This window comes from Rhinolophus sinicus, chromosome 7 (assembly GCF_057876585.1).
Source record: "Rhinolophus sinicus isolate RSI-liver-muscle chromosome 7, RSI-T2T, whole genome shotgun sequence".
NCBI classification, from domain to species: domain Eukaryota; kingdom Metazoa; phylum Chordata; class Mammalia; order Chiroptera; family Rhinolophidae; genus Rhinolophus; species Rhinolophus sinicus.
The window spans coordinates 35,829,775-35,852,465 of NC_142507.1; the positions used below are offsets into that span (position 1 = coordinate 35,829,775).

The 22,691-nt window shown below is 38.4% G+C and overlaps 1 protein-coding gene across 2 annotated transcripts in view; it reads left to right on the forward strand.

The window, feature by feature from the left end:
- SNX7 (sorting nexin 7) overlaps positions 1 to 22,691 on the forward strand; it is a 498,765-nt gene that overhangs the window by 417,014 nt on the left and 59,060 nt on the right. The window contains exon 1 of one of the 2 annotated variants that reach the window (XM_019747064.3): positions 1,355 to 1,603. The exons of the other annotated variant lie outside the window; for it this stretch is intronic. Within the exon in view, the coding sequence (XP_019602623.2) occupies positions 1,424 to 1,603 (180 nt within the window). The 5' untranslated portion in view covers positions 1,355 to 1,423. Of the gene's footprint in view, positions 1 to 1,354; positions 1,604 to 22,691 lie in introns of those variants that run through there. 2 annotated transcript variants of the gene reach the window in all.

The following is a 22,691-nucleotide window of genomic DNA, read 5'->3' on the forward strand; positions in this document are numbered from 1 at the left end:
CTTTAAAATGTTATAGTTTAATAAGGAATGTAAGGCATTTAGATGAAATAAATATCTAAAAGATGGAATAACATTAAATGCTAACTTGGGAACAGACTGTGTCATTTGTAAAGTCTTCCTAAGATATGAGACTATAGTTAATTCCTGAAGGATGAGCAGGAGATGGTATGTGAACAGGGATCATATAGCACAGGAAGGAGACCCAGTAGTCACCATGCAGCCAGAGCAGCTTGACTGAACAAGTGCAGATAAGAACGGAAACCAATGAGAGGTACATTTGAGTGATCAACAGGTAATACATTAAGGCCTTTGTCTAACCAGAAACAGAGAAATTCTCCATTTCCTCAAATATCTTAAATACATTTTTTATTAAGTTAAAAAAATTTAAATATTCGGTTAAATATTTTGCCAGGAAAGGTTTTATAAATCAAGTCTGAATTAGCCTCCTCCCTGGTTGTTGCAAACTTCTTAGGCATTCTTTCCAGGGCCTATGCGATGAAAGAGGCCTAGGGCAGTAAAGAATAAAACCTGCATAGTTCCAAAATATATCAATTTGCATTCATTTTTTCCATTTTTTAAATTTAGTTTTTGGGTGTGTGTGTGTGTGTGTGTGTGTGTGTGTGTGTGTGTGTGTGTGTTTTAATAATAAGCAGTGAACAACTACATAATCACAGCACTGCAATGACAGCACAAAGACTGAAGATGGTTTCTTGATGGCAATGTCCAGTCCTGCTTTCTGTCCTCCGATCCTTGTAACAATTTTGCGCATTAACTTCAGGAAGATTTCCTGGAGTAAAATTACACATGAAAGTGGCTGAAAATAGTTTTTAAATCCAACTTCCCTGGCTTGACAGTGAAATGACCACACAGTCCGGTCACTGGGTCAAAAATAAATTACAAAAACAGAAGAGCTTTTCATGTCTTTTATTTTTCTGCATTAGCCTTAGTAAAAAGAGAGGCTCGCAAACCACAACCAAGAAGAAAGGCAACCATTAAAACACAGGAAATACAGTATTGGCTTTTTCTCTTGGCGGGAGGGGTGGGCTGCCTTCCAGTCCCGCCGCGGATCCGCTGGAGTTGATGCTTCACTCTGGCTCTTGCGGCCACTGCCCGCTCGCGCGGAAACCCTCGCTCGGCAGCCCCGGGCCAGGTTGGGGCCAGGACGCCGTCCTCCTACCTTTGAGGGGACACCGACCCGCACCATCTCAGCCGAAATCGGAGAGCCCAATCCCGCGTGTCCGGCAGGCCCCGGACCAGGTGGGGATGAGCCGGGCACCGCGCCCGGGCCGGCAGTTCCGCGTCTGCGCAGCGGGCGAGGGGCTGGAGCAGGGCCGGCCGGGGAGGTGCAGGAGGCGCGGGAGCCAATGGGCACACTCCGGGGCGCAGGGCTGGCGGCGACGGCCTGCGGGCGCGCACTCTCGGGATGGAGGGCGAGCGCCGGGCATCTCCGGAGCGCTCCTCGGGCCTCCCGGCGGGGGGCGCCGGTGGGGAGAACCCGGGGGACCGCAGCCCCCTCCCGGGCAGCAGCGGCTCCTCTGCCCTGCTGCAGGCCGACGTGCTGGACCTGGACGAGGACGAGGACGACCTGGAGGTGTTCAGTAAGGTGAGGGCGGCGGCGGCGCGTCCCGGGAAAGTTCCCAGTCAACTCCAGGAGTTTGCAGCGCTGGGGGCGGCCGTCCCAGCGTGCTCACCCTGCAGAGGGCTGGCTCCGAGTTGGAAGTGGGTGGGGTCCCCCCACTGCCTGCCGGGGCCCCGCAGCGCGCCGCACCCAGCGCTGCGAGCGGGCAGGGCCCCAATTCACAGTCACTCTCTCCTCTGCACTTTGATCTTAAGTGGGGCAGGGCCGTGACTTCGTGGAGTTTGCAAAGTTGTGATTTTTTTTTTCCTTTTTTTCCTTCTTTTCTTCTCTGACGAGGACTTCTGGGGACAGTGCCTGAGCCCGGGAGGCGGTGGCCCGAAAGTGCCCCCGCCCCTAACATTCTTTTAGGGCTCAGCCAGCACCAAACTCTGGGAGAGAGATTGCCCAAGTCTAGAGAAATGATTCTTGATTTAGTGTTGCTAGTTGTGAATTTGAGACGGGTGACACCCAAGATGAGTCAAATCCCGTGGGGATAGGTGCAAGGGACTCCCCCTTCGGGAGAAAAGGGTTAGGAGGGCGGCGGTACGGAGCCACGGGTCCCTCTTATAGTTAGTTGGCTACCAGTACCCAGCCCACATCTACCGCTTTCTCCCCCCCTGGAGAAATGTAGGAGCCCAGGGTCTTAACTTGTAGAATAGATGGAGAGAAATTGACTCAGGTTAGTGGTAGACTTGTGCGTGTAGACTGGTGGTTTTTCTTTTTGAAAAAAACAAAAACAAACCCTTTCTGCGGGGCCATCGAATGTCACTCCAGTTTCTCACGTTGCTGCTGGTAGAAGATTTGGGTAGAGATGAGAACATTGTATTAATTGCTGAGAAACCTGGGCAGTAGTTACATGTTACCTTGAGGTGTTAGGTAAAGCAACATATTTAACCACCGCTTTATTTTGGGAGAGCGAACTGAAATTAGAAAGTGAACAGTTATACCCTGACACTAAAGAAGAATACATAAAACTCCTTTCTTTCCCCCTCTAGATTAAATGAAACGGTAGGCACAGTATTGTAGTCTAGATATTCAGTCAGAATGTCAGTTTTGTCCTCTTGGTAAAGTTATGTGACATTTCAAAATTAGTGTTTAAATTGTAGAACAATGGGATTATTTAGGTTAACACTGCCTTTTTATATTCCACATATACTTTATTTTCCAATGAAGGACAACTGGCCTCTTCTTTACTTGCCTTCTAAGATTCTATTAGTTGATGAATATTCTGTTAGGGCTCTCCATTGTGAAACTTCCAACTTGGCAGGAGACAGAGTGTTGGGAGTGGCAACTGTGTATCAGAATCATGTGGGATTGTTTTGTCACATGGTTTCTTTCCCCAGATGTTAAGTGTCCCAGTCCTCTCTTAAGAATTACACTTAAGAATGAGCACAGTTGTCAGAGGTGGATTTTAGGTGAAGCTAAGCTTTAGGTGTTCATTTGCTTAGGCCTCTGGAAATGTTGGAAGTTACTAGGAGTCATAGACCTTCTAGGTGGGAAGGGAATGGCAGATTTCAGCCAAAAGCATTGCTAAGTGAACAGTTTTGCTAAATTGCCTAAAACTCTCAGAAGAAAGGATTCTAGATCTCCATGGCTCCAATCAATTGTTGAGATTTATTTTCTCATTCTAAATATAAATTTGTTTTTTCACCTAACGTTGTATTCTTTTTTAAAGGATATAAGCTTCAACCCCATACACCTGGATCCACCCTGCTTGTTAGTGTTGTATAACTACATGTGTTAGACACAAAGAAAAAGTTAAGAACCATTCCTGTAGAACCACATAGATTAAGATAAGGATATAATGTTGGGTAAAGTCTTAAAAGAATAGTTGGAAAAATTTTAAATCAGCTGCCTTCGTATGTTTCAGTAAGTTGAATTTTCAGCCCTTAACCACAGTTAGTGAGGCAAGTACATTTAAGAAAGTGCTCTCCACTTGGCCTCTCTCCCTACTCCATTTCTAGCTGGCTCCTCTGTGGAAGTGTAGCTTGGCCTAGTATGCTATCAAGAATGCCTCCTGAAGTATATAACATTGCCATTTAGGACATTGGGATTGACCATGTTCGTATTCAGTTTAGTTTTAGTCCCTTATTTCCTTAGATAATTTGTGAATGTATACCATGCCACTGTCTAGAAGCTGCTTAAAGAGTAGAATTTTTGACTTATTATTTCTTTTTTTCCCACTGTACTTGTACCTGACAAGTAGATGTTAAGTATTTTTGCATAACATGCTATGCTAAGGATTCCTTGGGGAAAAAATGAAATGGGAGGTTTAGTTCTTGCTATCATAGTCTTGAAGTTCAGGTGGAAGATGTGACAGAAACTCTAAATGGTAACATAAATCCAGAGAGATGGAAAGTAAAACAAACAAAACATTGTCCTAAATTTTCAAATAGTCCAGTGAGGACAAAATGGTGCCAAATTTCAAGAGACCACAGGGAAAGAAGAGAACATTGATTTAAAAGTACAAGTATAGATCTTGGAAGGTCAGAGAACATAATCGATGATTCAAAGAAAGAAAAAGAAAAAGGATAAAAATTATAATAATAGTGTAAGGATAGTGTTAGAACTGGGCCAGAATGAGATGAAGCTTGCAAAAAATTTAATTAGAGATAAGGGGTAAATTACATTTAAAGGAAAAAAGTTCTCCTTTTGGGGGGAAATAATATATTAAAATAAGTTGACTTTTATTAAATAGTATAATGTGTATAAGAAAGAGCAGTTAAAATAGAGCATCGGTAAATGGATCACAGTGAAACACTGAGATGCTTATCTGGTATTCAGTAAATGATAGCTCTTCATATTGGCCTTTTAAAAGGTATTCAGTACCACAAAATAAGATCTGTATCATGTAGGATAATCAGGGAATTCACAGATGTAATTATCCTCATAGCTACTAGTCTCTTTGAGAACTCGGAATTCCTGCCTGTGACCCCAAAGTTAGAGATAGGTAAATATTCTTTCTTTAAAATAATGGGCAAACAGGAAGTTCTCAAAGGTATAGAGCAGTAGGCTTAATTTCAATCTCAAATCTATCAAAGCTACAGAACTATTTAGTATTTTGTTTATAAATCCTATAAAAACAAAGAGATAATCATGTTTTGTAAGGATGGAAAACTAAGATCATTTTTATGGTAAATCAGAAACATACCAATGAACATGTTTATTTGAGCACAGGTTTTGAAAGAATCATTCATATTTTGTAGACTAAATTAGTTTTGAAAGAATAATAGGATATAATTGTTGAGACATCCAGCTCCTATATATATTGGATCTTTGTCAATCCAGAAATTCATTGTAATGATGTAGGGGCATAATTGTAGTATTCAACAATTCCATCAAATACTTAGAAGAAGATATTGGAAGTTTGCTTATTAATTTTTCACATTTGTTCTCTTTAATAGCTGTTATGTGCCTGTGTTGGTCATGGCCCTTGGAAGAATCAGAATTCTCTCCGATAATTTAAATGAAAAAAGTTTAATGCAGGAACTATTTATAGAATTTGGGGCAGGATTTAGGAGCAAACTAGGGATACTGAGGCACTTAGAGATTTGCAGTAGCAAAAAACCATTAGTACCTTTAATTTAAAGGAAAGAGTTGCTGGAGTCCAGTAATAGCTGGAGTTGTGAAGGGAGCTGTATTTACAGAGAAATGTAGTTAGAAACGTGTGATGGCCAGAAATGTGGCGCCAAAGCAGGGAGGAGATAGGGAGTGTTGCCTGAGCTGCTCTTCTCCTGCTCTTGGATCTCTTGCTGTGGCCCCCACTGGGCGAGCTTCTCAGGTGATATCCATAGGGATCAGCCTCCTCCCAGGACACAGAGACTGCATTGGTGGGAGCTGATGGGTGGGGGTGAAAATGAACAATAACTATCATAATACGTAGTACAAAAGTGTGGAGAATAGCTTTAGACAAAGATAGCCACATTTCCATCTCCTATCCCATATGCTCGTCAAAAATGTGACCAGCACCTTCTTATCAAGAGGTGAGATCTATGCTCCTCTGCTTGCATGTAGGTGGGATTGTGGCTGCTTCGGCCAATATGGTATGGCGGAAGTGATGCTGTGCAACTTCCAAGACTAGATCATGGAAATGCAGGCTCTGCTGTGTCCAATAGGATGCTGCTTCTTGGAGCGATGTAAGAAATGCAATTTAAGGCCACATGTAAATACTGTGGTCAGTTGCCCCAGGTGAAGTCCCAGGCACCATCCAGCAATAAGTGGCTGGCTTGTGGGTAAAGATGTCTATATGCTTTCAGTTCCCAGCCCCGAGGCAACCCTACCATCAAATCTTCTCAGCTGAGGCCCCACATACCACGGAGGAGAGACAAACCACTTCTGCTGTGTCCTGTCTGACTTCTTGACACCAGTGAGCATGATAAAATATAAAAACAATAATAGTGTTTTATACCACTAAGTTTCATGATGGTTTGTTACACAGCATTAGAAACTATGACAATAGCTAGTAGTCTGTATAACACAATCAGCCTTCCAAATCTTGATAAATTAGAGTACTTGGTTCAAGAACAGACTATGACATGTAATTGGCATCAGTGTGAAGTCCTGAAGGAAGCTGTTAGTCACTGTAAATACAAACACAGCCACGACATAAGCCTAATGGTGAGGAACAGAGACTGTAAACGCTGCCTGTTTGGAAATCCTGGTGCACTGCTTACTAGCTTTGTTTCCTTGGGCAAGTTACTTAACCTCCCATTGCCTCAGATTATTCATCTGTAAAGTGAGGGAAAAAAGAAATAGGAGGATTAAATGACATACTATGTTTAAAGAGCTTGTACATAGTGCCTGGCCCTTAGTAAACACACCTGAGTATTGACCAGCTATACACAGCACCCCAGGACCCTGCTGTTCCACTTGGCTGCAGTGATGGACATGGGCTGTACTTGCCTGTCTAATATGGCAGCCACTAGCCACTGTGACTTTGGAGCACTTGAAATGTGGCTAGTGCATCTGAGGAGCTGACCTTTTGATTGTATTTAATTTATTTGCATTTAAATGTAAGTAGCCACATGTGGCTACCAGTTTCAGTAGTAGAGGTCTAAACAAGTCAGTATTTTATTACTAGCATGAATTGTGGTTACTCAAGAAATATCCTTGAATGGATGAGTGGTTTCCTACCTCGGTGATCTGCTGAAATATATCAGATACATACACACCTGTACGCACATGTATGCACACACATGTACATGCATACAGGTGTGTATAGTGCCTGCATGTGTGTATATACATATATTAATGTGTGTGTAGTGTGTAAGCCTGTGTTTGTGTGCATAAATGTGTATGCATTCTCAATTGCCCAATTCACTTCAAATCTAGAATACAGGATTACAGCAGGCAGATCATGTGTTTCCTTTCCCTGGCCTCCATCCTGATCCTGCCTCAGAGGGTCTTACCATTTTGAAGGTTAAAAAAAGAGGAACCAAAAAACAAAGGGCTTATCTGGGACTATTTATATTCTTACCACTAGAAGTTCCACTCTCTACCATCACAGGCTTCTTGTATTTTCAGTACTCTTCTAGAAGAGGAAGAGTGGGTGAGTGACGTAGAAAGAAGAATCCTCAAATTCTCCTTGTGAGTGAGTGTATATGGTCAACAATAGAATTAAAACAAATAAGGAAATTGCAGAATAAGTTTGGGGAGACCTTGAATAGGGCCATTTTATGTACAAACATTTCTAGTGGTTTTCAATGACTGAAAGATCAGTTTACAAAAATGACATGCTGTTGAATCTAAACAAATAGCACATTTTCGAGGTCATACGGAGTATTAATTGTACTGTAATCTGAACTGTCCGTGCCACTTCTGAAGTTCTGTTCTACCCTCAGTATTGTAAAGGGGAATTGATGGTTTATGTCAGCAAATGGCAAAGGGATATTATTTCATCTGTGGATGCCAGTTCCATGTTATTGATTCTTAGGAAGGCTGTGTTGCAATGAAGCCGGAGATCTTGTATGGGCTTAGGAGAAAGAGGGCTTGATACCACAGCACTGTCTTCCATTGTCACAACAAGTGGGGAGGGCTGCAGTAGCAACAGTCTGGCTACACATTTGCCATCCTGAGGCAGAATAAACAAAGGGGATTCACTGATATGTTCTGGCAACCATGACCTATGAAGAAAGGCTGGGAAAGAACACAATGTAGTGTATCTTGGAAAAGACTTGAATCTTTTATGAAGAGTTATTATGATCTAGGTGGATTAAATGTTTGTAGTTTTGAAGATAAAGCTAGAACCACTAGATCAAAAATATGTGGAGACAAGTTTTAGGTCAATTGAAGGAAGAATTTTCTAATTGAAGGTTTCAAAATGAAAGGGATTACTCAGCATGGTCATGAATTCTGTGACTAAAAGCGTTCTAGTAGCACAAGCTGACTGTCCCAGAGGAGACAAGGGTGTGACAGTTTGGCTGTCCCTTTCCACTATCAACAGGATGTTACAAATGGAATTTTAACTTACTAAATTTAACTGCAAGAGCAGTGGAAAGTCTTAATTAGATGGTTCTACTCAACCTTCAGCCTAATTCCCAAACTGAACTGTATTCTGCCATTCCCTGACTCTTACTCCTCTGTTCCCGTCTCTGTTAGTTTTCCATTTGATTTATCTGCTAATGATGTGAGAATTTCTTAGCTATCCAGGGTAAAATACTTAGTGTCACCTTCTGCTTATCCCTCTCACTCACTCTCCATGTCTCCTACACATCTGAAAAGTCCCTATCAGTTTTACCTTCTTACTGTCTTTGGAATTAGTGCCTTTTTTCCTGTCCGCACTGCTATAGTTGGAGTAGTTACATGGTTGCCTCTTAGAACCATTAAAATAGTCTCATCAAGTCTCGGTCTCAGATATGCCTCTGTTCTTCCTGTGCGCCCGCAGCAAATATGTTTCTGGAGCACCCAGCTCTGACCGAATTGTCACATTTTGTCATTGAAGGCTCTTGGTGCTCAGTGTGCACCCTGGCTGTCCTGCCTCACCACTCTCTGTCCTCTGCAGCCTTACTACTCAAAGTATGTCCCATACGCCCATTGCATCACCTAGGAGCTTATTAGAAATGCAGTCTCAGAACCCACTCCAGACCCAATGGATCAGAATCTGTATTTTAACAGGATTCTCGGTGATTTGTTTGCACTTTACAATTTGAAAAGCACTGATCTAGAAGCACTGACCTAGGTTGATGCACGAGCTACTAGGTGAACTTACCTCATATTTTCCTGTAATTATTGTTGTGTAGTTAATGTTGGGTCAACAGAACAAAACCCTCTCTGTTGTCTACGGCCCAGTGTAAAGCCACCTCTTCCCTAGGAGCTTCTTCGTCTCTAGTTAGAATAAATCTCCCCACTCTCTGTGCCCCATGACAGAGTTTTGAATCTCATAATACTACATTTTGCCTCATAAGTAAGTATGTATTTGTCTTTTCTAAAACCTTACTTGCTTCTCTATGGCCTATAAATTAAAGTTATTGAAGGTAGGAGAGGAAGAAATCCAAATATTTATGAAATAAACACATCAGTGAATAATATGGCGTATGACATCTTTCCTGTGTACAGACCCAATTATGGCTGTAATTTGCCAATGATCTGTTTTCAGTAAGTTCAGTTTGTATTGTATCAGTCTTCCCTAGCAGGATACTAAACCAAATAGAATTAAAACAAACTGGTCTTAATACTCGTAAATGCTGAATAAATGTTACTGCTGGATGACAGAACTATGTTGAGTGTCAACATGGACAAAATCTTCTATGTGGATTGTATTAGAAGAAATAACACAAAACATTAAAAAAGAAAGGGAATCATTTAGGAACCTTTTAATACTCAGAAAAACAAATCCTTTTAAGCTAATGTAATAACACCTACCATGTTTCCCCGAAAATAAGATGTAGCCGGACCGTCAGCTCTAATGCGTCTTTTGGATCAAAAATTAACACAAGACCCAGTATTATATTATATTACATTATATTATATTATTTTATATTACATTATATTATTTTATATTACATCATATTATATTATACTAAGTCTTATAGTAAAATAAGACCGGGTCTTATATTCGTTTTGCTCCAACAGACACATTAGAGCTGATTGTCCAGCTAGGTCTTATTGATGGGGAAACATGGTATCTCAATCAGGGGGCTTGGTTGTTAGCAGTGGAACCCCACTCCAGCAAGAAAGGAATGATGGTGAATACTAGTAGTTCCCCACGTAGATTTGAAGTCTGGAAATGCAGATACAGAGAGGGAGAGGGACTAGCAGAAACTGTCCTCAATGTTATGTTTGCAAAGGGGAGTGGCCATTATATAGCCAAAAATAAAAAATAAAAAATAAATATATATTTGTATGTATCTCCATGGGAACCTATAGGAAGGGGAACTATAGTTCTTTTATGCAGACAACAGTTTTTCATTTGCTTATTGGTCAGTGGCAATGGGGAAAATTATAAGAAATACTTTGGGAAAAGGAAGTCAAAACACTCCAGATTTGAACTAATATACTCTAAAGAATATACTTTATTGAATTTTAAAGGGGCAATTTTATTTCTGCCTCATTGCAGTTCTGATTGGGTGCTCTAGTATAACTTTGATAGCCTGCTACAGTTTTATAAGTGGCCAGCGTGATCAAAGGAAACACTCAATAGCTATGTAGTTGTAGTGTTCACCATTTATTTTATTCATGTATTTATTTGTATTGCACGTTTTGCAAAGAGGACATAAGACCAAAAGTTAAAATAAACATTCATAGTTACTTACTTTAAGAATACGGTGGTACCTTGGTTTTCTAATGTAATCTGTTCCGGAAGACCGTTCGAGTTCTGAAACGTTGGAAAACAGCCCACAGCAAGGCCTCAGGATCTTGCACTCAGCGGAAGCCACGTGACATGTTCAACTTCCGAGGTGTGTTGGAAAACCGAAGCATTTACTTCAGGGTTTACAGCTTTCATAAAACGAAATGTTCATCAACGGAGATGTTTGAAAATCGAGGTATTACCAAAATATTCGTCAACGGAGACTTCGAAAACCGAGGTACCCACTGTATTTTAAAGTTTTATCAAAAACAAGTGAGAAGTTGTATGCTACAAGATTTGTCTGTTTTAAACCGAATACTTGATCAGCTCTGATACTGCATATATCGGTTATACTGAATAACACAGTGATAGCTGTAGAATTAGCAAAAAAGGATACAGAGATTAGGCAATCAAAATTATTAGCAAATATTGGCCTGAAAATCAGTATAACACACTTACAAAACAGAACAGAACGTTAAGCCAGTAGTTTTAAAAATTGAAACAAAACTTTTTTACTTTGAAAAATGGTTTGGTATAACATACTATTTTGTTAGTTTTTTACCCAACTTACTTTACTGAGATGTAATTTGTATACCATAAAATTCACCTTTTGGGGTGACTTATTTTTATTAGTAAATTTAATGAATTGTGCAATTACTGTACATGAGTTTTAGAACACTTTTATCTCCCCCAAAAATCCATCATACCATTTACAGTTAATCTCTGTTTTCACTCCCAGCCATAGACAACTATTTTTCTTTTTCCCCAGGTGAAAGAATACAATTTTTACCAACTATAATGAGATTCAACAATTACAGTAGACTAATTTTGCAAACAGATGTCATGGTACTTCCATCTTATACGAAGCTTATTTTAATATTTTTTAAAGATTTTTATTAAAATATAGCTAACATACAATATTAGTTTCAGGTGTACACAATAGTTATTCAACATTTATATACCTAAAGAAGTGATCACCATGATAAGTCCAGCAACCATCTGACACTGTACCATGCTATCACAATATTATTGACTATATTCCCTATGCTGTGTATTCCAATGACTTACTTGTTTTATACCTGGAAAATTTGAACCTCTTATTCCCCTTCACTTTTCCCCCCTCTTTCTAAATTTTTCAGTTACAATTGACATTAAATATTATTTATATCAATTTCAGGTGTACAGCATAGTGGTTAGACATTTATAAAATTTAAAAAATGATACCCCTGACTAATCTAGAACCTACCTGGCCCTATACATAGTTATTACCATATTATTGACTATATTCCCTATGCTTTACTTTACATCTTCATGACTATTCTGTAACTACCAATTTGTACTTCTTAATGCCTTCACCTTTTTCATCCTGTCCCCAAGCCCCTTCCATCTATCACCCCAGTAAGTCTAGTATCCATCTGACCACATAGTTATTACCATATTATTGACTATATTCCTTATGCTGTAACCTACATACCCATGCCTACTGCATAACAACCAATTTGTACTTCTTAATCCCTTCCCCTTTTTACCCATTGCCAACCCCCCTCCCATCTGGCTACCATCAAAATGTCTTTTGTGTCTTGTTTCTGTTTTGTTTGTTTATTTTCTTTTTTAGATTCCACATATAAGTGAAATCACATTGCATTTGTCTTTCGCTGTCTGACATACTTCACTCAGCACATACCTTTCAGGTCCATCCATGCCGCCGCAGATGGCGAGAACTCATTCCCTTTTACAGTCAAGCAATATTCCATTGTAAATATGTTCCACCTACACTTTATCCATTCATCCATCAATGGACAACCTGGCTGCCTCTACATCATGGCCATGATAAATAATACTATAATGAACATATGAATGCACACATCTCCTCAAAGTACTGTTTTGTGTTTCTTCAGATAATTACCCAGAAGTAGTATTACTGGGTCCTTCTTTGTCACTTGTTATAGCCTTTGTTTTAAAGTCTATTTTGTCTGGTATAACTATTGCTGCCAGAGCTTTTTTGTTGTTGTTGTTTCATTTTCATGAAATATCTTTTTCCCATCCCTTTACTTTCAGTCCATGTGTGTCTTTTGATCTGAAGTAAATCTCTTGTAGGCAGCATATGTAAGGATCATGTTTCTATCCATTTGGCCACCCTATATCTTTTGATTGGAGCATTCAATTCATTTATATTTTAAGGAATTGTTGATATGTAGTTATTGCCATTTTATTATTCATATTTTGATTTTTTTGATTTTATTTTATTTTTTGTCTTAAGTCCCTCTAACATTCTTTGTAATACTGGTTTAGTGGGGAGGAACTCCTTTAGCTTTTTCTTTTCTGGGAAGCTCTTTATGTGTCCTTTGATTCTAAATGATAGCTTTGCTTGTAGAGTAATCTTGGTTGTAGGTCTTTAGTTTTTATCACTTTGAATATTTCGTTACAATCCCTTCTGGCCTGCAAAATTTCTATTGAGAAATCAGCAGACAGTTTTGTGAGAGCCCCCTGTGGGTAACTAACTGCTTTTCGCTTGCTGCTTTTAAGATTCTCTCTTTGTCTTTAACCTTTGGCATTTTAATTATGATGTGTCTTGGTGTGGACCTCTTTGGGTTCATCTTATTTGAGACTCTGCGCTACCTGGGCTTGTATATCTATTTCCTTCACCAGGTTAGGGAAGTTTTCAATCATTGTTTCTCAAATATGTTTTCAATCCCTTGCTTTCTCTTTTCTCCTTCTGGTACTCCTATGATATAAATGTTGATACGCTTGATGTTTTCCCAGAGGCCCCTTAAACTGTCCTCAGTTTTTTGGATTCTTTTTTCGTTTTCCTGTTCTGCTTGGGTGTTTTCTGCTATCTTATGTTCTGAATCACCGATACCTAATCTAATCTACTGTTGATTCTCTCTAATGTATTCTTCATTTCAGTTATTTTACTCTTTATTTCTGACTGGTTCTTTTTTTTATGTTTCCTATCTTTTTGTTGAAGTTCTCCCTGAGATCACTGAGCATCCTTATAACCAGGGTTTTTGGAACTCTGCCACTGGTAGATTGCTCGTCTCCATTTTGATTAGTTCATTTTCCTGGAGCTTTGTTCTGTTCCTTTATTTGGGACATATTTCTTTGTCTCCCCATTTTTGGCTGCCTCCCTGTGTTTGTTTTTATGTATTAGCTGGGGCTGCTACATCTCCTGGTCTTAGTAAAGTGTCCTTATGTAATAGGTGTCCTGTGGGACCTAGTGGCACAGTCTTCCTGTTCACCAGAGCTGAATGCTTCAGGTGTGTCCCTTGTGTGTGTTGTGTGTGCCCTCCTGTTGTAGTTGAGATTTAATTGCTGTTTGCACATCAGTGGAAGGGATTGACCCTTGGGCTCATTTTTGTAAGAATTGGCTGTGACAATAGTGGAGCAGCTGTTGTGCAGGGGCTGACCCTATGGAGCAGGATTCACTTTAGCACGGCTCTGGTGCCTACCTGGTGTGCCCTGCCCTTTGGGTGTGTCATCCTTGGAGGTGGCTGGATGATGCTCTGGCCCAGTCGGAAGCTGGCCACTGGGCCTGCCAGTCCTGAGACCTCCTGGGAGGAGACCCAGTACAGGCCATGTTCAATGCCCTGCAGTCTATGCCCTGCTCACGGCCACCTGGCATGAGCCACAAAGCAATCCAGAGATGGCTGCCACCTGTGCTGTGCTTGGAAGTGAAGTCACTAACCATGGCTGACTGTTGCTAGTGCTGGGTTTAGGGCTGCTCAACCAGAAGTATGGGGCATGCTAAAACCAAATGTTCCTTGTTTGGTTTTTGTGAACCTTTGGGAGATTTTAGGATTATCTGCAACATGAGCTAAGGCAGGCTGTTTATATGGAAAAGCCACTGGAAGTGGCTTGAGTGTGCCTGAAATTTGGGTGCAGTGTGGTCTCAAGGAACACTAAGTGGGCAGATGAAAAGTGATAGCCAGTTTGATGGAGACTCAGATATGGCAGCTGCCTACATCTGCATGCAGGGAGGGAAAGGGCTCAACAAAGAAACAATGGCTTCTGCCAGCTCCTCCATCCAGGAGAAAGCTGCTCCTCCAGCCCACTCTCTGAAGCCAGACAATTGAGTTCCTCCTCATATGTCCCTGGTGCCTTTCAAGCAGCTGCCCCAGCACTGGAGCTCAAAGTGAGTAAGTCAGTCAGCGAGTAAATTCGTGCCCTTGAAAGTGCACCTGCCATCCATCTCACTCAGCCACAATCTCTGCTGTTTTTCACAGCCAGAAGCTATGGGGACTTCTCTTCCCAGCACTGAAACCCTGGGCTGCAGAAGGGCTGAGACCCATCACTCTTCCAGGGGCGACCTCCACAGCCAAGATATCCCTGTCGATTTATAATGGTCACCTATGGGTGTTGGACCAGCCCATTCTGTGTGTCTCTCCCTCCTACCAGTCTCAAGGTGGCTTCTTCTATATGCCCATAGTTGTAGGGCTTCAGTTCAGCTAGACTTCAGGTGATTCTCAATGATGGTTGTTCTGTGGTTTATTTGTAATTGATGTGGTCCTTAGAGGAGGTGAGCACCACATTAACCTACTCTGCCACCTTGACCAGAAATCCAATATATACAACTATTAATCTATTTTCCTGTATTTATATATTTGCTTTTCAGAAAATTTCACATATGTAGAATCATATGACATGTGGTCTTTTGTTTCTGGTTACTTTCATTTAGCATAGTATTTCTTAGGTTCATTTTTGTTGTAATTTTATTACTTTTTAGTCATGGCTTTAACTTTTTGATATAGGAAATAAATTTTTATTTTAAAATGAAAAAGCATAATCATTTTAAGTGAAACATTAAGACCAGAGAGTCTGTCTAAAATTACAGTAAAATCATTTTTTATATGTTACCAAAGACAAATGGAAAACTCTTGGTATCTTCAAAACTGGGGGGAAAAAATCCTAATTTGTTCTTTTGTACCAACTCTGAGAAAGTTAAGTGTATGTATATATATGTATACACATATGTACATACGTCTGTACATATGTGCATTTAATCTAATCGAACACTGAATGGTGTGTTTGTCAGCTCTCACTGGATTATGCTGTAGTACAAACAGCATCAAGATCTGAGTGGCTTACCTACCACAAAGACTTATTTCTTTCTCATGTAACTGCCAACTGTAGCTGGGCTGTGAGTCTGTTCCAGGCTTTGAGTTAGCTTCACATGTCTTCTTAATTTTGGGAGAATTATTACCATTCCTGTACCACAAGTTTATTATCTGTAAAATGCAAATGATGATAGTTGCAATTACTTCCATCAGATTGTTGAGAGAATTATTAATAAATTAAATCATGCAAGTATACAGTGCTAAGGCACAGTCCCTGGTGCTTAGAAAACTCAGTATTTGCTATTATGGTGTATAAGATTAATGTTTATAACTTGGATAAACATCCATTTTGCATTTGTAGTGAGATCTTCAGGGAATCACAAAAGTACATTTCTATATTCAAGGAGCTTATATCTATTTAAGGGAAGATATTGCGGTAATATGTTGATACGTGTCGTCTAGGTGGGGCTATACATACGGCTACTTAGGTTAAAAGTGCAAGTATGGGGAGAAAGTCCATGGGGTCAAAGGAGGCACCATGGAGATAAAATTAAGGAGGTAGGATACTTTTGATTTAAAATAAAGCATATGCTTTCAGTTAATGTTAAGTTGTGTTACAAAATTCTTGTGTCGTCTCTTAAATTCTATATTATGTGTATAGCTCCCTTTGAATGCGTCATTGCATGTAGTCTCTGCCAGGCTACTTTAAAGTACTAGGGGATAAGAATATTCTTGATACAGCAGTTTTAACTGTCAACTACTTTTCTTGTTATAGTATAAGCATATATTAGTCCCTTCAGAAATGCTCCTAAGTTTGTTGGTATAGCTAGATCTCAAGGCAGCTGAGCCTTTCCCTGGAGAATATCTATGAAGACGGCACTTTGGGTCAGGGGAGTAGTTCTAGTTTACTGGGCCAGTTTTAGCCATGCTTATTAGGGGTAAAGTCAGCTGGCTGAGCTCCTTAGGAATCATTTTTATTGCATTCCTGAGTTAGGTCTGCAGTGTTACCTGCCCATAAGACATATTTTTAACATCTTTAGGAGTTCTGCTTAATTATTTTTCCTGGCTTGCTCTGCTTCCAGTTAGTTATCACTGAATCCACAACAGGTACTCGTAGTACCTGTAGGCTGATACTGTGTTTCATATATGTATCCAATACCCCAAGCTTATTTTAAGGTCGGTTTAGTGGACCCTTATCATTTGTGGATTTAGCATTCATGGCTTTAGATGTCTTCAACATGCAGTAATATGACATACCGCTGAGGCACACATATAACTGCACCAGTGGTTTGGAGGACCCACTTAGCGAGGAAGCTCTGCCTGTCTTTCAGCCTGAGCATTTTACTTGTTCTTTACTTGTCCTTGCTTATATATGCAGTAATCTTTACTGAGGTGATTAAAAACATTAATTTGTGAGTGTATACGTGTGTGTGTGTGTGTGTGTGTGTGTGTGTGTGTGTCTTAGTATTTTTTTAAAAAGCTCCTAAAAGAAATGCAAATACTAAAAATCTGGAACAAACTTACTGCTATCTACCTAGCAATAGTCAAGAAGACTTTATTTTTATTTCTAAGTTTCATGAAAAAATTGAAAAGAAAATGGACAATTTTCAGTAATCAAGAATATATTCTTATCCTACTTGAACATACCTTTTTAAAGCTTTTTTAAAACTTTTACAGTGATTTTTATTATAGAATATTTTCATGTATACAAAAGACTACATAAAATATATGTAGCTATATTATATCTAATTCTATATATTGTATAACTGTATAACCTATATAGCATAAAGCAGGGGAAACACCAGCCTGTGGGTGAAGTCTGGTCTGCTTCATCTTTCTAAATAAAGTTTTATTGGCATACAGACACACCTATTCATTGATGTATTGCCTATGTCTGCTTTCGCACTACAATGCCCAAAGTGAGTAATTGACAGAGATCACATGGCCTGTACGGCCCATATTTACTATCTGGCCCTTTATGGAAAAATGTTTGCGGACTCCTAGTAATGATAGAATAATAAAATTTGCATCCATGTTCCTATCAACCGGTTTAGGAAATAAAATATAAGCCAAATTTTTGATATTCCCTGTGAGGCCCGCCCCAAGAATATCCCTTCTCTGCTTAAAATAAAATAATCTGAATTTTGGGTTTATTGTTTGTTTGGTTTTCATAAAAGTCTATGTTTGTATCTTAAAGCGATATATTTTAAGGATTTATGTGCTTTTGGACCTTGTATGTTTTAGGAGTTTTAAAAATGACACTATCCTTTGTGAATTCTTCTCTGATTTGCTTTTGTCTCCTAACATTTAGTTTATGAGATTTATCTATGTTCTTGCATGAAGTTATAGTTGATTTTCATTTCTGTGTAATACTCGTATATATAACCTTGTATGCGTATACCATGACTTATTTATCCATTCTTTTGTTTCTAGTCTTTTCTAATTTCCAACAGTGCTGCCTTGTATTTACTCAGATGTGTGATATATATATATATATATATATATATATATATATATATATACACACACACACACACAAACTGTGTTTCCCCGAAAATAAGACAAGACCATCAACTCTTAATGCGTGTTTTGGAGCAAAAATTAATATAAGACCCAGTATTATATTATATTATATTATATTATATTATATTATATTATATTATATTATATTATATATTATATCCGGTCTTATTTTAGTATAAGACCGGATATAATATAATATAATACTGGGTCTTATATTAATTTTTGCTCCAAAAACACATTAGAGCTGATGCTAGGTCTTATTTTCGGGGAAACACAGTATATTAGATATTGATTTATTCCTGCTTTAGATTTCTATTTAATGTCATGGGAAACTGAAAAAGTGAATTCAGCGACAACTCCTGGAGATCATATCTTGATGTATGTTTGTATTGGCAGTTAGGAAGTCAAATACTGGTTCCTTCACTTAACAGCAGTTAGAGTTTGAACAAGTGATTTAAACCTCTCCATTTCCTCATCTGAAAGCTGGGATAAAAGAGTACCTTCTCAATAGTATTGCTCTCTGGTTAAAAAAAATAATAAACAATAATAAAGGGAAGAAATAGAACATACCCTGCAGAGTCATGGTAAGGTTTACATAAGACAATTCACATAAAGCCTTCAAGCAGAAAATGAATACATCACATTTATTCGTCCTTGTTGTATCCTCTTCTTAATCCTCTATGATCCAAGGTGACATACGACCTCTTGAAGAGGTTAAAAGTGATAACACTTAACCTCAGAAAAGTAAAGTGACTTGACTAGGTTCATACAGTTGGTAGAGGTCTAAACTTGAATTAAGTTGAGCTCTGCCTGACTACGGACACTTTTTCTTTTAATATACCTCTTTTTTTTTTTTTCCTGAAGAGAATAAAATTATATGAAAATTTTCTATGTTCAGTATATGGTTTTATAGTTCACAAAACCCAAAGAAGTCCATGGACATTCAAGGCAACACTGTTAGAAAATAAAAAACTAGAAACAGACAAATGGATAAATAAATTATGGTCTGTGCCTACAAGGGCATAGATACTACATACCACTGGGAATTCGGTCAAACAAGAGTAGAGTGTTGTATGCCCCTTTATAGAACATGACACCGGCCGGCTTATCCCCCAATCACATTTTCAACCGTGTTCTACAGAAGGCCTTTCTACTTTTTATTATTATTATAAGCAGGCAGATTGGAAGGAGTTGTAAACCAAAACACAGCTGCTAAGTCTAAATTTAGGCCCATCAAGATGAGTGTCCCTCAGAACAACAAGGCTTCTCCAGCTCCTTCCACTTTTAGTTGCTTTTTTACCAGATGTCTCTTGGTGTGCATGTTTCATGGGCATCAGCAGTTTTATTTGCATGGCCTTTTCATGCTAGTATTCTGATTTATCACACTTCTCACATTGATTTTTTTCCCCTCTACTTGTAAAAAGAAAATAGCTATTTGTGCACAGATGGTACGTGCGATTTAGTGTTATCAGAGTAATTCATGTTATATTTATGAGATGTTCCTGAGTGGCATTTTAGTGAAGAATATTAAGGAAGGACACCTCTTAGAGAGGCCCTATCTCATCTTTTAACCTGTTTCTTTTGGTTTTATCTCCTGAGTATTCAAATATCGGCAAGTCATTATTTGTTTCAGCTATGTGTTTTATTTATTTCAATAGTAGAACTTTGGAACCATCTAATAGCATTAAAGGAGGGAGGCAAAATATTTCTCAAAAGTTACTGGAGTTGACTGTTAACCTGTAAAAAAGGAATGAATGAAGCAAGGATGGACTATTTTAATCATAATTCCTTCCTTCCTTTCTACCCTTGCATCCTTCCTTAAATTTTTATTGTGTAGAACTCTATGTACAGATATGCTATTAGCTTGCTAGGGTTGCTGTAACAGTGTACCACAGATTAGATATCTCAAACAACAGAGATTTATTTTCTCACAGTTCTGGAGGCTAGAAGTCTGAAATGAAGATGTCAGCAGGGTTGGTTCCTTCTGAGGGCAGTGAGGGAAGGATCTGGTACAAGCCTGTCAACTTGGCGTATGGTATTCATCTTCTCCCTGTGTCTCTTAACATTGTCTTCATTTTACAGATGTCTCTGTGTCCAAATTTCCCCTTTTTATAAAGACACCAGTCATAGTGCATCAGGCCCGAACCCAATGGCCACATTTTATCTTGATTACTTCTGTAATGACCCTCTCTCCAAATAAGGTCACATTCTGAGGTACTGGGGCTTAGGGTTTCAGCATGTGAATCCTGGAAGGACACAATTCAACCCATAATGAATGCTTGTAATAAACCAAACGTAACAACAAGGTAAACTCATACTTAATTTGTAAGTGACTTTGTCAGGAAATTCCAATGCCATGCTACATAACACAATTCTAATGTTAATTTATTTTAGAAGTCACTTAAATGGTTTCTCTTACAGTAGATGTGTTGAGTTGGAGTAAAGATAAAAGACAATGATTTCCTGTAATAATTTGGCTTACTTCTCTATTACACATACTCAGTTCTAAGTCGAAACCATCCCAAAATACTTTGGTGGCGTGCATGCGGGTATACATTATCTAGTTATAGGAAAGGTATTCAATGTTATTTAAGAAATAGAGACTTACCACACAGATAATTATCTTTCTGCTTTAATCTATTGTTGGGAAAAAAAAGTTGTATTTTCATTGTCTAAAAGATCGTAAGGTAATGGACATAGATCCAATGCTAAGAATGAATGAATGTATAAATGAAGATTGAGGTATGGGAGAGAGAGAACGGGCAGGAGAAAGAGGCAGGCATTATTGTGGAGGTGAGAACTTTGTTTCGAAAGAACAAATTTTAATGATCCATTTCTCTGAAAAGCATCAACCACAAAAGGTTAAATGGAGTTCTTTCTGGTTAATTGCTTCTTTGGATCTTCTCTAACACTTATTTTCTTCACTTGTTCATGTCAAAATGTAAATCTTTCAAGTATCCTCAGTATATTTTCTTTTCTTTTTTTGAAGTGAATATAAAACACTTTGGATAGTCAGTTTTATTGAGGTTTTAAGAATGTTTTTGAATGATTCATAGTAATTTAAATCCTTCTACTGAAATCTTGGATGTTGCTAAATTTCAGCCTGTAATTTTCTCCCTTTGCTAGTATTGAAGCATATTTTTATGACACCACACTACACTCATTGGAATTGTGAGCCTTTGTAAATTCATGCAGATCTTTCCCACTCTACAAAAGGATGCATTTTAAACAGAACAAATAGAATGCTAAATTATGTAGTAGGTAAAAGAAGTGGGATGTGGTGAGTTAAGAGGGTGACTGCACAGAATGCCAAGGCACATGGTGGTATGCAATGTCAGTAAAATTTAAAATACTTTTGCCCATCAAATTAAAATTTGTCAGCTTAAAAAAACTACCATTTATATGAAATGGTTATTGAGAGAGATTTTTGTACATGCTGATTGCACATTTATTTGGAACCTGTAAACTCTGTTTTTAATGACTGCTTAGTATTCCATTGTGTTAGCATAACATAATTTATTTTGACAATCCCATTTTCATGTGATTTTGAGCATATTTTTAAATTTCCTATGTAACTATGCAGCTTTGATGAGTTAACAACAAAAAAAAATCAAATGTAATCCAAGGTCTCCTGCCAAAGTGGCCTTAGACAACTCTTTTAATTTTTTACAATAGTTCTTGCTGTCTTTGAACACATTACATACAATGTTGACTAACAATTTTCATATTTTTTCAAAAGGATATGTTTATTTTAGAATGCTTCGAAATACAGAAACTCACACTGAAAAGTATTAAATTCAAGAGCAATCCCAACACCTGGAATAAATTTTGTTAACATATTTTGTATAGTTGCTAAGGTTGTCCACACATGCACGTTGCAAGTGTTCTCCCCTCTCCACCCCCCCTCCCTGGTCTGAGACACACGCACACACACACACACACACACACACACACATACACAAACACACTTTTTGTTTCCTACCGTCTGGCCCCCCTCTGCCATACATGCACATATATACAGAATCTACTTGGCCACAAATTTTATAACCTGCTATTTTTCTATTAGTAGCATACTTTTTCCAAGTTACTATATATTCTTCTAAAACATTACTTTTAATCATTTTAGTGTATTCTATTGTCTGGATAGACTTTATTGTATCCTATCATAGGGATATACCATAATTTATTTCACTCAACTGTTGTAAGACATTTAGTTTCTCTATGTTTTTGTGTCTGATTAACCCATCTGTAACTTGTCCTTAATTTTTTGGTCTAAATCATGACTAAATGTTTTTTTCTTTCACAAATCATTTTGTAGTCACTACAACCTGAATCTTTTTAATCAAAACAACCATTGTTGTTGTCTCTTCAGTTAGTGTGTCCTACCATATTATTTCTTATATTATTGCATTGAAGGTTACCCAAATGCTGAATTATAGTTCACATAATTAACTTTTGGTGTGGAAAGAGCCTTGAGAACAGTGCTCTGGGTATTACTGATGCTTCAAAAACATTTAAATTGAATTGTTTTGAGGGAAAAGCTAGGCCATATAATGATTTGAAACATTGTTTCATTCATAGTACTAAAAAAAGTAACTTTTCTTAAAATTTTGAAATTTTGCTACATTTTCTTGTATTAATGCATTTGCAAATTGTTAGCCTTGTGAGAGAGATTTTGGAGATTTTCAAGTCCAGCTCCTTAGTTTAACTT